This window comes from Lynx rufus, unplaced genomic scaffold (genome assembly GCF_022079265.1).
Source record: "Lynx rufus isolate CCGP_SWC_20201006 ecotype Redwood Valley unplaced genomic scaffold, mLynRuf1.p SCAF_13, whole genome shotgun sequence".
Lineage (NCBI taxonomy): Eukaryota > Metazoa > Chordata > Mammalia > Carnivora > Felidae > Lynx > Lynx rufus.
The window spans coordinates 20,617,861-20,633,497 of NW_025814827.1; the positions used below are offsets into that span (position 1 = coordinate 20,617,861).

The 15,637-nt window shown below is 38.5% G+C and overlaps 1 protein-coding gene and 1 non-coding gene across 6 annotated transcripts in view; one reads left to right on the forward strand and one right to left on the reverse strand.

The window, feature by feature from the left end:
- Window positions 1-11,522, forward strand: part of RAB27A (RAB27A, member RAS oncogene family) — a 77,832-nt gene extending 66,310 nt beyond the window's left edge. For all 5 annotated transcript variants that reach the window (XM_047075080.1, XM_047075083.1, XM_047075082.1 and 2 more), the window contains one exon: window positions 9,243-11,522. In XM_047075080.1, coding sequence (XP_046931036.1) covers window positions 9,243-9,441 — 199 coding nt within the window. In that variant the 3' untranslated portion in view covers window positions 9,442-11,522. The remainder of the gene's footprint in view (window positions 1-9,242) is intronic.
- Window positions 11,523-12,910: 1,388 nt separating this feature from the next.
- Window positions 12,911-13,016, reverse strand: LOC124508971 (U6 spliceosomal RNA). Its single transcript, XR_006961341.1, has one exon. It is a non-coding gene; the product is annotated as a U6 spliceosomal RNA (small nuclear RNA).
- Between the last annotated feature and the right edge of the window lie 2,621 nt (window positions 13,017-15,637).

Consider the following 15,637-nt stretch of genomic DNA (forward strand, 5'->3'; position numbering starts at 1 on the left):
ATGAAATGTAGTTCTGTAGGCTTTTTCGCAATTTCAGGAGGAGCTATAATGAAACAGTTTAGTGCATATGCATTTCATAAATTTGACATCTAAGTTTAATGATTATTTTCACAGAATCTTTTTTTCATTTTTAATCCTTAACATTTTCATTGGCTGTACATGTACTAAAGGGCTATGTTGGTCAGTTTATCTCTATGCTAAAAGTCATAAAAATAGGGTACAGTTTATGATACATCTTGATACTGTTTGTATATTTGATAAATTTGCATTTTCTGTTCCTATTGTGCTACCTTTTCTCCCCAGTTCCTGAAAATGGATCATTGGCTCACAAATGGTTCTCTTAAATATACATGAATTTTGAGAAAGACTTTGTCTTAGAAAAACTTTGAAAACGTAATAAAGACCATGTTACAGTACAAATATGGAACATAAGTCTGTGTCTGCGAGGACAGTAGATCTGAGAATAAGGATTTCATGGGGTAGCCAAAAATGGAAAGGGTGAATCGAATGCATGATGAAGAATATCAGAAGTTTTGTTTTTAGTAGATTAATAATCCATTTACCTGTAATTCCCTATAATATTTAGGTTTGTCTAGAACAAGTGCAAAATAATACTTTCTAGTATGTTATATTGAATAAAATTGTCAATGCAATCAGAGAAAAGAGTAAAGCAGGTTTGCTCAAACTTGTACTGCTGCCAGTCAAAACAACTACAGTCTACAGTTGCTGAAACACTTTAAAAAATAGCTACAAAGTCAAATATGTTAGAAGAGGAAGCAGAATCCAGTATTGGCAACATTCTCTTTGAGGTGATACTATGGGATTTCAAGCCTTAGTATAGTGCAGTTCAGAATCACCTGAATGCTGGGTCCCAAGGAGTTTCTTTATTTTATTTTTTTATATATATATATATATTTTTATTTTTGAGAGAGGGAGAGCTAGAGAGAGAGAGAGAGGGAGACAGAGCTTGTGCGTGCGCACACACACACACACACACACACATAACGCACACACACACGCACACACACGCGGGGGAGGGGCAGAGAGAACAGGGGACAGAGGGTCCCTGGTGGGCTCTGCATTGACAGCCTGATGCTGGGCTTGGACTCAGGAACTCTGAGGTCATGATGTAAGCTGAAGTCGGATGCTTAACAGACTAAGCCACCCAGGCACCCCCCACAAGGAGTTTCTGTTTCAGTAGATCCGGGGTGGAACCCAGAAATTTGTTTCCGATCCCCGGATGTTGCTCCTGCAGGTGGCTGAAGACAGCACTTTGAGAACCACTGGCGTGGATGTCAAGTTACTATCAGACGTGCATGCTGGTGGATATTTTCCTTGACAGTATAGTTGGACAAATCATTATGCACAGAATGTGAAGCAGTTGTCTACTGTACCATGGATGGGTGAGGGAAATGTGCTCATTGACGCATCATTGGAAAATCCATGTTTTAGAGAGGAATGTTTTTCTTTCACAGTTGATTAAATCAGCTGTGGTATAGACTGGGAAGGGACCCTGGGGTTGGCACTGAGAGAGTATCCACCACAAGTGGGCAGGCAAGGACTTTGTGAGTAAAAATGGCTGCATCCAAATACCCTCCCAGACTCTTCTTTTTTCACAAGGTTAGTTGGTGGTCATTACAACCCTTTTGTTCGTGATTCAGAGTTGAAAGAAATAGAAAAAAATGTGACTACAAGGAAGGAGTGAAAATTGAATGTACATATTTCATGTGTCGTACAGAGGAACGGGTAGCAATTCGTTTAAATTGAGTAATAACTGACATATAATTTTGTATTAGTTTTAGGTGTACAATGGGATGATTTGATACATGTGTTGCAAAATGATCACCACAATAAGTTAACATCCATCACCACATATCATTACAATTTTTTTCATCTGATGAGAACTTTTAAGATCTACTTCCTTAAAGGCAGCAAATTTAAGACAACTTTTTCCCCACTGGAGGCTGTGAGCTATTGATGAGAAAGTTGCTCAAGAGTTTCTGGATTAAAGGATGTGTTAAAAACATTTATTTACAGCATTATTGAGTGCAGGCTATTTCTGGAGTTCAAGTGGCTTAGCTCAGGAGCATACTTAGTGTCCTTTGTGCGTTGAACTAGATGAAATGTGGTATGAATAGCTTGATCTCAAATAATTTGATTCTTTGCATACTTCATGACATCCTTCCTTTATACAAGAAATAATGAGGGGCGCCTGGGTGGCGCAGTCGGTTAAGCGTCCGACTTCAGCCAGGTCACGATCTCGCGGTCCGGGAGTTCGAGCCCCGCGTCGGGCTCTGGGCTGATGGCTCAGAGCCTGGAGCCTGTTTCCGATTCTGTGTCTCCCTCTCTCTCTGCCCCTCCCCCGTTCATGCTCTGTCTCTCTCTGTCCCAGAAATAAATAAACGTTGAAAAAAAAATTAAAAAAAAAAAGAAATAATGATGTATTATTGGGCATGTTTAAAACCACACACATAAGCTGAAACTAAACATGCAAACTTTTTCAGAACCCCACACAACTCATTACAGGATCTAGATTTTATTTGGCACAACCTCCTAGTTTGAAACAGTCCATAAACCAGCCCTTTCTTATACATGGTTGTTCATTTAGCATTCAACAGACTTTGAAAAGTAGTGAGACTAATTATGTAATTTAGTAAAAAATTTCTCCATAATATCTGGATCCGTACTGGAGCCAAATAACTAGAACCATTTGACAGAAGCCTCAAATACACTTGCTTTCATTTTTGACAACCTCTAACTGTAATCTAGGGTCTTCTAGTTTTGTGGAAATAAATAGTAGAATGGAAACCAGCCTGATGTGGATCCTGACCTATGGCATGAGCAGGATCTTGATATCCTGGTGAACAACTGTAAATGATCATAATACCCTCCCTCATTGATTTGAAGTAGTTAGCCATTTTGCTTATTTTATTTATTTTAAAATTTGTGATTAATCTATTTCTTTTAAAAAATATACCAAAATTGGATTCTGCATGCATTCCAAATGACTAATTCAGTGGTTATTTTTGGACTGATATCACAGGTAGCTGCACAGGGTTTTTTCACAAGTTTGGTAATACTGCCTCTAGTAATGCTGCATTAGCACCACCATGTGGAGAGAAGGGACAATATCACTATTTCTGTGGTTAAAAGGGGAATTGATCCTCTTGAATTTAAGCTAATTTTTAAAATTTTTTGCCTAATAAGTTTTCGGAAAAGCAGAATATTATTCTTAGAGAAGAAAAAACCCATTAGATCATCATTTATTGAGCACTTTTTGGATTCTAGGCTTGTGCTAAGTAAGCCCTTTACATGTATTATCTCAATTTCTCCTTACCGCAATGACCCCATGAACCACGGTTATCCTCTTTACAGATAGGGAGAAGTGTTTGGATAATGTAGCCTGAATGCCTTCTAGAAGTGAACATCAAGAAGATACGGACATAAAAATAGTACTGACTGCATCCACTAGATTCATCTTTGCCCTTAGGACAAGCAAGACAGTCCAGTTTTCAAATGTGAACTCAAAGACACATTTCTGTTTCTGGAGCATCACTTATTGTGGAAAGATAGTCTTATTTCAGGGTCTTCTCTGTGGATCTCATTTGCTTCTCTGGCAGCATAACTATCAGAGAGCAGAGAGGAGTGAATTTTAGCAGTCATTTATTCCTGTAGAAACAAAAACCGCATTGCCCCAGAGTCTTCTAAGGAAGACTCTGAATGATTAGTCTAAAGATTAAGGTTGTTAATCAGACTCCTGGTCCCATGACCTGGAGCTTCACAAATGGCAAGAAAATATACTTGACTGAGATGTTGTTGCTTGAATTTGGAATTAAAATTTAAAGTACATCTTATTAAAAGATGTACTATATCGGGGCGCCTGAGTGGCTCAGTCGGTTGAGCGTCCGACTTCAGCTCAGGTCACGATCTCACGGTTCGTGAGTTCGAGCCCCGCGTCAGGCTCTGGGCTGATGGCTCAGAGCCTGGAGCCTGCTTCCGATTCTGTGTCTCCCTCTCTCTCTGCCCCTCCCGCATTCATGCTCTGTCTCTCTCTGTCTCAAAAATAAATAAACATTAAAAAAATTAAAAAAAAAAAAAGATGTACTATATCAACGTGGGTGACTTGAAAATTTGTAACCTAATTCATATACCTTGAAGTTCTACCAATTAAATATTTAAGTTAGCAACCATATTAGACAATAGCTTATTGATCTGCTAGAGGCATCAATCATTTCTACCTTAGTATTAATCAGTGAAGTAAGGTCCAGTTCTCTCTGCATTTGGTGAAGATCACTTGGGGGAATTAGGGATCTGATGAGGACTCAAGGTAGGCAGATGCTTTGGGGCATGAAGAACTCCGGCAAGGATGGATCTGAGTGAGCCATCCCTGATGTAGGAAGGAAGCATAACATGGTCCCAGGTAATAGGATTTAGGGTAGTTCTGTAGATCAGGTACATTGTGGATTAAATCAGTAGTTTTAAGATAGTTTGAGAGTTTAATGTTGATAATGCTGCTCAGGTCTCTTGGAGTTATGACTGTCTCATGACTCAGTGACAGTGTTTCTATGGGATGATATGTTCTTAGTGTTAAACAACAAAATTACAAACAAACTTTTGTAACCTAACCTATTTCTGCCTTAGAAATAAGAAACATTTATCAGTGACACATATATCAAAAATGACACATTTCTTGTGTGTCAGGTTATGATATAGATGCTTTAAATGTTAACTCATTTAATCCTTATAAGACAATGCTGATAGTGTTTAGTTTTATGGATGAAGCAGGTAAGGAACAGAGTTTAATGGCTTGTCAGGGTTCCATAGTTGGTAAGAGGTTGTACTAGGATTCGAATCCAGGCAGGCTGGCTTCAGAGGTTATGGCTCCTCACCATTGTCAAGGATGTTTGTAACTTCCATGCATAGATTTTATAGTTCTTAAAAGTATTTTCGGGCGCCTGGGTGGCGCAGTGGGTTAAGCGTCCGACTTCAGCCAGGTCACGATCTCGCGGTCCGTGAGTTCGAGCCCCGCGTCAGGCTCTGGGCTGATGGCTCAGAGCCTGGAGCCTGTTTCCCATTCTGTGTCTCCCTCTCTCTCTGCCCCTCCCCCGTTCATGCTCTGTTTCTCTCTGTCCCAAAAATAAATAAACGTTGAAAAAAAAATTAAAAAAAAAAAGTATTTTCAACTATGATTTTCATGTATGCCTCAAAAATAACTGTGAAGCAATTTTCAGGAGCAAGAGGGAAAAACTGTGGAAAGTAGAAACAGCTTAATAGATTCAGTTGAATTCATTGGAGCTCAGGACCTGAGTTTGAAAGCTATTTACATTGGATTTTGAGGGGATTTCAAAAAATTAGATGTGCATTATGATGACAAGAAAGTTCTTCTGTTCACCCAGTTTTATTTCCCCCTTCTTTGTTTCTTTCCCTCCCTCTTTCCCCCTCCTCCCCCCCCCCTCCTCCTCCTCCTCCTCCTCCTCCTCTCTCTCTTTCTTTTTCTCTTTTTGTATTTCCAATTTCAGCTCATTATTCTTGGGGGGAATGATGAATTTTTCAGTTGCTTTTCCATGAAACAGTATATTTCTGAATGGTGGTAGAATGATTAAGCCTTCTTTTATTTTTTTTAAAAAATTTTTTTGATGTTTTTATTTATTTTTGAGACAGAGAGAGACAGAGCATGAGCAGGGGAGGGGCAGAGAGAGAGGGAGACACAGAATCTGAAGCAGGCTCCAGGCTCTGAGCTGTCAGCACAGAGCCCGACGTGGGGCTCGAACTCACGTACTGTGAAATCATGACCTGAGCTGAAGTCGGACGCCCAACCGACTGAGCCACCCAGGTGCCCCAAGCCTTCTTTTAAGTATGAGAAATTTTCTGTAGACATTAAATGATTCTTCATGGTGTAGTTAAGAAAAAGTATGATGAAGAAAATGTAAATATTTAAATTTTGAGAATTCTCAACCTAAATTCCATTCTTAAAACAATGGAGGCATCACACACTGTCTCCGTGATTCAGCTCAATAACATAAGTGCTCAATAAATAAATATTTGTTGAATCCCCACAAAGGATGCACTCCTCCCACTTGGTCATCAAATATTGCATGTGACCAGGGGAGTGGGAAAGAGAGACGCATTATCTTCATTTTATGGATAAGGCAACAGATGAAGATGGAATTAAGATGACTGACAGTAACCAAAGGTATTGCCAGGCAGGTTTAAAAACACTAAGAGCATGTAATTTGCCCAGCATACTGTTTCCTGATTAAGGTATGTTAGCATCAGGATACAGAGGGGTATGAACATGGACATGGTTGAATCAGTAGAGCAACTGTGTCTCATAGTACTCACAGATGGATGGATAAATGCTCATTGGAGAGCTCCTCAACCAGTTTTTAGGAGCTAGCCTGGAGCAGGAGAGAAGTGCAGAGGTCCAGTTGCAAGTCCTATCAGCTCCTACAGGAAGTGTGCAGATAACAAGACAGCCTCATGAGGAATCATATGGAGAAATAGCCTTCCATTCCTATACATGTACCCCCGACTGTACTGCTGCTGCCTTTTTTTTTTAATAGAGATGGGGTGCATGCAACATTGCGAGGGCAGTGGTGGAGGTGGGGAAGAGAGAGAGGGGGAGGGGAGGGACTGGGGGAGAGGGACAGAGAAGCCCCTCCAAGGAGCCCATGCAGGCTCAATCTCAGATCTCAGGATGGTGAGATCATGACCTGAGCCAAGGTGAAGAGTTGTCAGATGCTTAGCCAACTGAGCCACCCAGGCGCTTCCCCCCTCCCCCACTATGGCATCTTAGTGACATGAGAAGCAAAGCAGCTGTGAGAAGAACTGGAATCACGCAGCTGTGGATTCAAATCCTGGCTCTGCTACTTTGTATCTTTATGAAACTTGGAAAATGACTTCACCTTTCTGAGCCTCGGTTTAATCATCTGTGAAATGTGAATAAAAATTTCCAGAGGTTTTTCTCTGTTAGGAATTCAGTGTCAATTATTTTATTGTCTTCTTTTGATTTTTGATGTAAAAGCACTAGGAAGTTTAAAAATATATATATTTATAAAAGCTCTCAGGTGGAAGCTGCTCCTAGCCAAGAAATAACAAAAGAGGAACTGAAATTGTAATCAGAGTCACTGATGTGGTATTAACATACTAGGAGAACACAGGAAAACAAAGCTATTCTCCAAAAAAAGTAATACTGATGGAGAATTGTAAAGTCCCTATAAATGTAAGGAACATTTAACTAGACTCAATTGCAATACCCACAGAGGTGCTCAAACAACTTTCTTTTGCAGTTGTTATATCGCAGAGCATTTTGGTCAGATTCCTTACTAAATGGTGGAAATGGAATCGATAGTTTGAGGAAATACAGTTTTATCACTGTTTTCATGGCTTTACTAAGAAGCAGGAAGAATTTGGCAGTTGATTAATCCTGTTTCAAGAACTAACTCAAGTGTATAAAAGGTGGCCACTGAAAGAAGACTCATTTCTCTGGGCAAAAGACATGAATAGACACTTCTCCAATGAAGACATCCACATGGCCAACTGACACATGAAAACATGCTCAACATTACTCCTCATCAGGGAAATAACAAATCAAAACCACAATGAGATACCACCTCACACCTGTCAGAATGGCTAACAGTAACAACTCAGGCAACAACAGATGTTGGCGAGGATGCAGAGAAAGAGGATCTCTTTTGCACTGCTGGTGGGAACGTAAACTGGTGCAGCCACTCTGGAAAACAGTATGGAGGTTCCTCAAAAAATTAAAAATAGAACTACCCTACAACCCAGCAATTGCACTACTAGGTATTTATCCAAGGAATGCAGGTGTGCTATTTCAAAGGGGCACATGCACCCCAAAGTTTATAGCAGTACTATCAACAATGGCCAAAGTATGGAAAGAGCCCAAAAGTCCGTCGATGGATGGATGAAGAAGATGTGTTGTATATATATAAGAGAATATTACTTGGCAATCAAAAAGAATGAAATATTGCCATTTGCAACTACCTGGATGGAACTAGAGGTTATTATGCTAAGCAAAATCAGAGAAAGACAAATAGGTGACTTCACTCATATGAGGATTTTAAGTTACAAAACAGATGAACATAAGGGAAGGGACGCAAAAATAATATAAAAACAGGAAGGGGGACAAAACATAAGAAACTCTTAAATATGGAGAACAGAGAGTTACTGGAGGGATTGTGGGAGGAGGGATGGGCTAAATGGAAAAGGGGCATTAAGGAATCTACTCCTAAAATCATTGTTGCACTATATGCTAACTAACTTGGATGTAAATTTAAAAAAGAAATAAAAAAAGAAAAAAGAAGACTCATTTCTCAAGATTATATGAGAAGCAGTCTTAATAGTTTTGAAACTATGTTTTGTGAATTATTTAAAAATTTCACATATATCACAGGTCCTTGGGTAACCAAAGACTGATGTCCTTGAGAAACTCTGAGATGATGTAGAAATCGGAATGTCTTCAAGTTTATGACCAGAGAATACAGGCTAGAATTGACAAGTGGCAAAGCCTTTGACAAACACAGCCAGAGAACGTGCATTTTTCTCTACTGTCAGTGCATGTGCAGCATGCAGTCGAAGGGATTTGTTTTGGAAATCCTCATACAAAGCAGATGAGTTTGGAACCAGTAGAACATAATGGTTGAGTTGGTTTCACTGGAATCAAGCAGCTGTGGATTCAAATCCTGGCTCTTCTACTTTGTATTTTTATCAAACTGGGAAAATTACTTCATCTTTCTGAGCCTGTGTTTAATCATCTGTGAAATGGGGGGTGGGGGACACCTAGGTGGCTCAGTCAGTTGAGTGTCTGACTTTGGCTCAAGTCATGATCTCACAATTCATGGGTTCGAGTCCCGTGTCAGGCTCTGTGCTGACAGCTCAGTCTGGAGCCTGCTTCATGTGCTGTGTCTCCCTCTATCTCTGCCCCTCCCCCACTCGCACTCTGTCTTCTCTCTCTCTCTCTCTCTCTCTCTCAAAAATAAACATAAAAAAAAACATCTGTGAAATGTGAATAAAAATTTCCAGAGGTTTTTCTCTGTTAGGAATTCAGTGTTAATTATATTATTGTCTTCTTTTGCTTTTTTATGTACTCTGTTGTGGTAAAGCATTTTTATTTTCTTGTGTATTTATGCTCCACTTACTTTTGAAGTTGAATTATAAAGGGCAAAGGCCACTTTCTTTTCCCTCCACATGTTTTTACCTGAATTGTCTCTGTCTTGCAGAATCCCCTACTTTGAAACTAGTGCTGCCAACGGGACAAACATAAACCAAGCAATCGATATGCTCCTGGACCTGATAATGAAGCGAATGGAACGGTGTGTAGACAAATCCTGGATTCCTGAAGGAGTGGTACGATCCAATGGTCACACCTCCACAGATCACTTGAATGAAGAAAAGGAGAAGGGGATATGTGGCTGTTGAAGAGTTCAGTGAGCTACACAATAACTCAAGGGTCTGTGATCTTCTCTGTGTGTAATACATGGCACAGAGAGAGATGAACCAACGTGTACAAACTGCTTCTCACCGTCCCAATTAGAGCTGTCAATTAAAGCATCTGGTTTCAAAATTAATTTGCTGCAGCTTTGTAAATATTTAAGATTCAGCCTGAGAGTTGTGAGAATGTTTCACATTGCCAAAAGTGCCTTATAAAACTTTAGCCCATGACAGTAGATCATTCAAGAATTGAGGATTCTGTGGTTACAGAAAAGTACATTTATTAAGTAGAATGACTAAAGATGCCATCACTTGCCTTAACGTACATCAGTCCAGAGTCCAACTCTTAAAATCTTAGGTACAATTATAAAACAATCCAAATTTTAAAAACCATACTTGTACTCTAGGTGACCTTGTAAAATGCCATCTAAACCACTTGAATGTTAACTAAGAATATATACAAATGTCAGTTCAATATCTGTGAGTATTTATATAAATATTATCTTTAAAATGAATATAGGATAAATTATGGTTATGTCTATAGACTCTGGATAAACTGGATTGACCAGTTATACACTCGCTTTGACTCTTGGTAGGTAAGGAATTGGGGGTGAGGTCAGGGGTGTCTTAATGTAGCATGAGCAACTGAAGTGGGGCTTCTAGCTCCCTGCTATATTCCCACTGCTCTGAAGGGTTGATCGAAGGATCAGGGAATTAGATTTTTATGGCTTTATTTCACTGTGACCTGTGCATTTATATTTGGCTTATGTGCTGGCCACATTTGGACATAGCTGGTGCTTATGCTGAAGTTATTTGTGATAAGTAAACATTTAGCTTCTTTTTCTTCATATTTATAATGTTGGTCTGGCATCCTCAGACAGTAGTTTTAATTAGCTTATGAACTACTAATCTTTTGTCTCACCATCATGCTTTATGTCATTGATATTTGCAATTTGTTTTATTTTTTACATTGGTGGAATTGAAGGAATTAGTTTTTAATTACATAAAATGTTTGTTTGCTATTTGGTAGATAAAAGATGTTTGTATTTAAGCAGTTATACTATAGCTGAATATAAGAAAAATGAAGCTTTCTATAGCCTGTATTTTTTATTGAGATCACAGGCATTTATTGCACTTGCTGGGTCTTGCCAAGCTCATGGATTCCTCTGTAATGCTTAAGAGTCTTCATATCAAATTCAAGGTAGTTTTAAAATATGTCTTATGGCAGGTGTTTATAAAGGTCAATAGGGGAAAATTCTTATTTATTAAAGTGGTTTAAAGAAATTAGATAAAAAGTTCCAAAGAGCTTAGTCGCTATTTAGGAAGAAATATCACTCATTGTAATTTAGACAAAGAATAAAAGTAAATGTATTTTGTGGTGGCAAATGCTTGAAAGAACTGTAATGATAAAAATACAGTGATGATGGAAAGTAATTACTTCTATATGGTAATTTTCAAATAGTTTTTTATTGAGTATCCTGTTTTTTTTGCCAGTTCCCTCCCACCACTCCTTTAAAACACCTAGCTGTGGTTACTAAGATCTTACATATTTCTAGTCTTGAAATGAAGACTTCTTTTAAATACTGAAGAAGTCATTGAGTCCTGTGCATTTGAACTGTGTTATTTCAGTGAGACGAAGATTCAGACATTACAAGGGCAGGGTCATAATCACAAGCAGTGCCTTTTAAAGTTGCTAAGACTTCAGTGAGGTGAATTATAATTTTACTGCTACGTATCAGGCAGCATTTTATATATAGTTAAAAAGAAGACAATATTTGTATGTTTCACTTTTTCAAGAACCAAATGAGCAATTAGCTATATATCCCATTGGCCTTATCTATAATACACAATTAAACATATACATGATAGAGTGCACATGCAGGAACTATCTTTAATTATTGAAATAAATAACCTGTATTCTCTTGGGAAATCACTTGTTTGAATTTGCTATTGAAGTAACATTTTTTGCATCAATGTATTTTTCTATTTATAAGATTGTATAAAAGTGAAGTGTATCTTCAGTGAACTTTGTGCCAATTAAGCTTATAATTAAAAAGTAGTCTAGTCAAGTTTGTGTGTGAATATAATTTCATTTCCTATCACAGTAAAGTTTCAAAGAAGAAGTTAGAATACTAGAGAAAACTAAATTCAGGGATAGAAATTTCATTAGATGTTTGATGAGGAGCCAGCCAAGACAACAGGTTCTGGAGAAGGTAATTCAAGTACATTATCACCAAACATTTATAGAACACCTACAGTGCAGGCAGTGTTGTACTGGCCAGTCTCTGGTGAGCAAAACAAGGATGGTAAGGGCCTGAATTAATATTATACCTGAGAGATGGATGCAAGAGACATCGGGAAGGGGGTATCATCATTGGATACAGAAAGAATATGTGGGGAGATGGACTCTGACCTTATTTTCTGTCATTGTCCCCCTCCCTCACTATCCTGTGGGCACACTGGTCTCTTTGGAGCAGTCAAGTGTGTTCCTGCTTCAGGAATATTTGCTGTTCCCTTGATCTGGAATAGCTAGTCTTCCACATATCTGCGTGACTCTCTCTCCTATCCTTTAAGACGGTTCAAGTGTCACCTTGTGCAAAGGACTTTAGTGACCACTTTCTGTAAAATAGCAGTCACTTGTCCTCATGGCCCCAACCAGATTGTTGCTTTCTTCTTTGTTACCTGCTTTGATTTTATATATGTCACTCAACACCACTTGATTCAGTTACATGTTTGTCTCCATCCATTAAGACATAAACTCCATGACAAATGGGACTCGGGCAGCTTTCTTCAAAATTGTGTTGTCACTACACAGAAAAGGGCCTGGCACATAGTAGGTTATTGGTGGACTGCATAAAGGACTTAAGCAGCAGCAGAAGGGAACAAGTTTTCAAAAAGGAGTCAATGTTCAAAGACAGAGGAGTAGGATTGAAAATAAAAACAGCTTCAAAAATGTTTAGGCTCATCTGTAAGTTTATATTGGTTTGTTATGAGAAATTAGGAAATCTGAGAAGTACATTCTGATCTTTTGGAGTTGATGTCAAGATTACTAACAATCCAAGAAATGTTCCAGAAGGAGTGTTTTGATTGGCATTTTTATAAAACGGAAATTTCTGTATGGTGTTTCCAGGTCTTCTATTTTTGGCAACATTGGTGACTATATAACTGGGAAATTCTTCCACTCTAAAACATTTAAATAATGCTGTATAAAATATAATGAGCATATTTTTTCAGAGTATTGTGGTTTATACTTTATTATTATCTTTTTAATTTTATTTTTTATTTTTTAAAATTTACATCCAAATTAGCATATGGTGCAACAATGATTTCAGGAGTAGATTCCTTATTGCCCCTTACCCATTTAGCCCATTCCCCCCCCCCGCCACAACCCCTCCAGTAACCCTCAGTTCTCCATATTTATGAGTCTCTTCTGTTTGTCCCCCTCCCTGTTTTTATAAAAAATATGGAACGTTTCACAAATTTGCGTGTTGACTTGCGCAGGGGCTATGCTAATCTTCTCTGTATTGTTCCAATTTTACTATATGTGCTGCTGAAGAGAGCACTAATGAACATATTTTTTTTTAAATACAGTGTTGGTCTCTCAAAGTAAGGGAAATATCCTGCAACCTTCCCTTTCCCCCACAAAACAGACAAAAACAATGGCAACAACAATGGCAGCAACAGAGAGAATTTAGAACAACCTGATAATGAGTGTGGTTTGCTTTTGGTTTCATTTTGTCAGTATTAGTAGTCAAGGTGCTTGGTTTTTTATTATTACATTTTATTTATTTATTTATTTATTTATTTATATGAAATTTATTGTCAAATTGGTTTCCATACAACATCCAGTGCTCATCCCAACAGGTGCCCTCCTCAATGCTCATCACCCACTTTCCCCTCCCTCCCAACCCCCATCAACCCTCAGTTTATTCTGTTTTTAAGAGTCTCTTAGGGTTTGCCTCCCTCCCTCTCTAACTTTTTTTTCTTTCTCTTCCCCTCCTCCATGGTCTTCTGTTGTTTCTCAGGATCCACATAAGGTGCTTGGTTTTAATGACTACTTGCCATTAGGAGAGAAAGCCTTGGGTATGGTGGAGGTAGGGCACTGGAATGGAGAATGCCCCCATCCCCAAACACACAGAAAGCCAGGGCCCAGTCTATGTTTTAGTATCTCCTGAAAAATTTATAACCTTTTACACAGGTTTGCGGTTCAAGTTTATCCTATTTTTTGCCTGAGAATGGCTAAGCTAAGAAATTAACATAAAAATGTGATTTTTGGTTGGTAATTCCTCTGGACTACTTGGTAGAAGCAAAGCAAAATCTTTTCAGAGGGAACATCTCCACCCACACGTTACAGGACTCTTACAGAAAACACTCTACTAAGGATGAACTCACAATTATGAATAAAAACCCATTCCTTGCCCACTCCCTCATCCTCAATCATGACCCAGGGTCAGTAAACCAAAAACAGCAATATTTTACACTTAAGGACTTTAAATAATATAGTAATCAGATGTGGACCACAAAGTAAAAATGTTTAAGATAATTACAAACATAAAAGGAATTGAAACATCTGGAAAAAGAAGTCATTATTATAGCTACAATATTGGTCTGAATGAAAAAAATTTCCATTGTGAAAAACGTAGCGATTGATACTGAAAACTTAATGGTCAAAAGTTAAATGGCAAGTTTGACACAGTTGGAGAGAGAATTTTTGAACTAGAAACCAGGTCAGAGAAAATTATATAGATTTCAGAGATAAAGTATGAGAGAAGAGATATAGAGGAAAGATAAAAGCTTCAATTTGTGTCCAATGGGAATTCTAGAAGAAGAAATTAGAGAAAAGAAGAGGCAATACATGCAAAGAAAAGAGCTGAGGAGTTTTCAGTAATGATAAAAGACATCTATTTTCAGATTCAGGAATCATAGGTCTCAAGCTTGATAAATGTAAAGAAGTATTTTAAGATTTTAGCTCAACTTATTGGATGTAGAATACATATCTTTCCTTTCTCATGTTTTCTGTTATAATTTGAAAGAAAAAAAAACTTTGGAGACTGGCTACTTGTCCATTCAATCTAATGTGAAACACTGAATATGCTCATAGGTTGAAATGAACAAGTCTCAGATGAAACATTAGGGTATGGTATTAAAAACATGGATGAGGGATGTGGCCTCTGACATTAAAGGTAAGAAGGGGAAGCTGGGTGACCATGTAAGTGAGAAGGGCAGGAAATTTCTTGTTCAAATAGCAGGATAAAACTGAGAGTTGGGAAGGAATTGTGTAAATAGCTTGTGAGGACTGGTGAGGCTCTTCTATAATTGTTGATGGGAATCAGAGCAGAAGATTAAATAAGGATAAAATAATTTTCAGTCTCTTGGTTGAGAGTGAAGTATTGGGTGGGAGGGGGGCGTGGGGGGAGGCTGCAATGAATGTTTTGGTACAAACCTTGTAGTGTCAAAAACTCTCCCTCACAACCTGTGGGAGGAATCTCCCAACTGATTGGAAGCAGCCTCCATTAGAGACCTCTCCCTCTGTGACCCAAGACTGCTTATACACAAAGAAAGGACCCCTCTAGCCTCAGTGCAGTTGCCACCTCTGGGCCATACTGCTCTCCCACCTTAATAAACTGCTTTCCTCTCGCTACATTCCTCCAGGCTATCTTAATTGGAGTGCAGATCCTCAGACAAATATTTCTCGAGGGGAGTCCAAGAACCGAGACCTCCATTCACACAATGCTGACTCTCCCACCAGTAATATAAAGATACTTGTTATGCCAAAAGGTAGGAAACAAATGTCTATCAATAAGCAACCAATTAAAATGATATCTTCATGTAATTGCATATTATACAAAATGGTGAAAAAGAATGGTAAATATTCATTGATAATAGAATATATATTTATGTGTCAGGAACTCTTCTAGGTATTGTTGATGAGGAGTGTGGGGCAAGCTGAGGGCACAATAAAGGCTAACAGTACCCCCTGTTCGCTGGTGGAATATGTGATATTTCTTGGATACTCCTGGCTACCCAAGAACAAAGGAAAGGGTTTAACTACTTGACATGGTAATGTGTGAAACTAAGGCAAGTGAAAAATTAAATTCCCATTGACTAGTTCTTGAAACAGGCAGAGTGACCTCCCAATAGGAGCTCAGCTGCCTTGATGATGACACTTTGCTAGGGGCAAAAG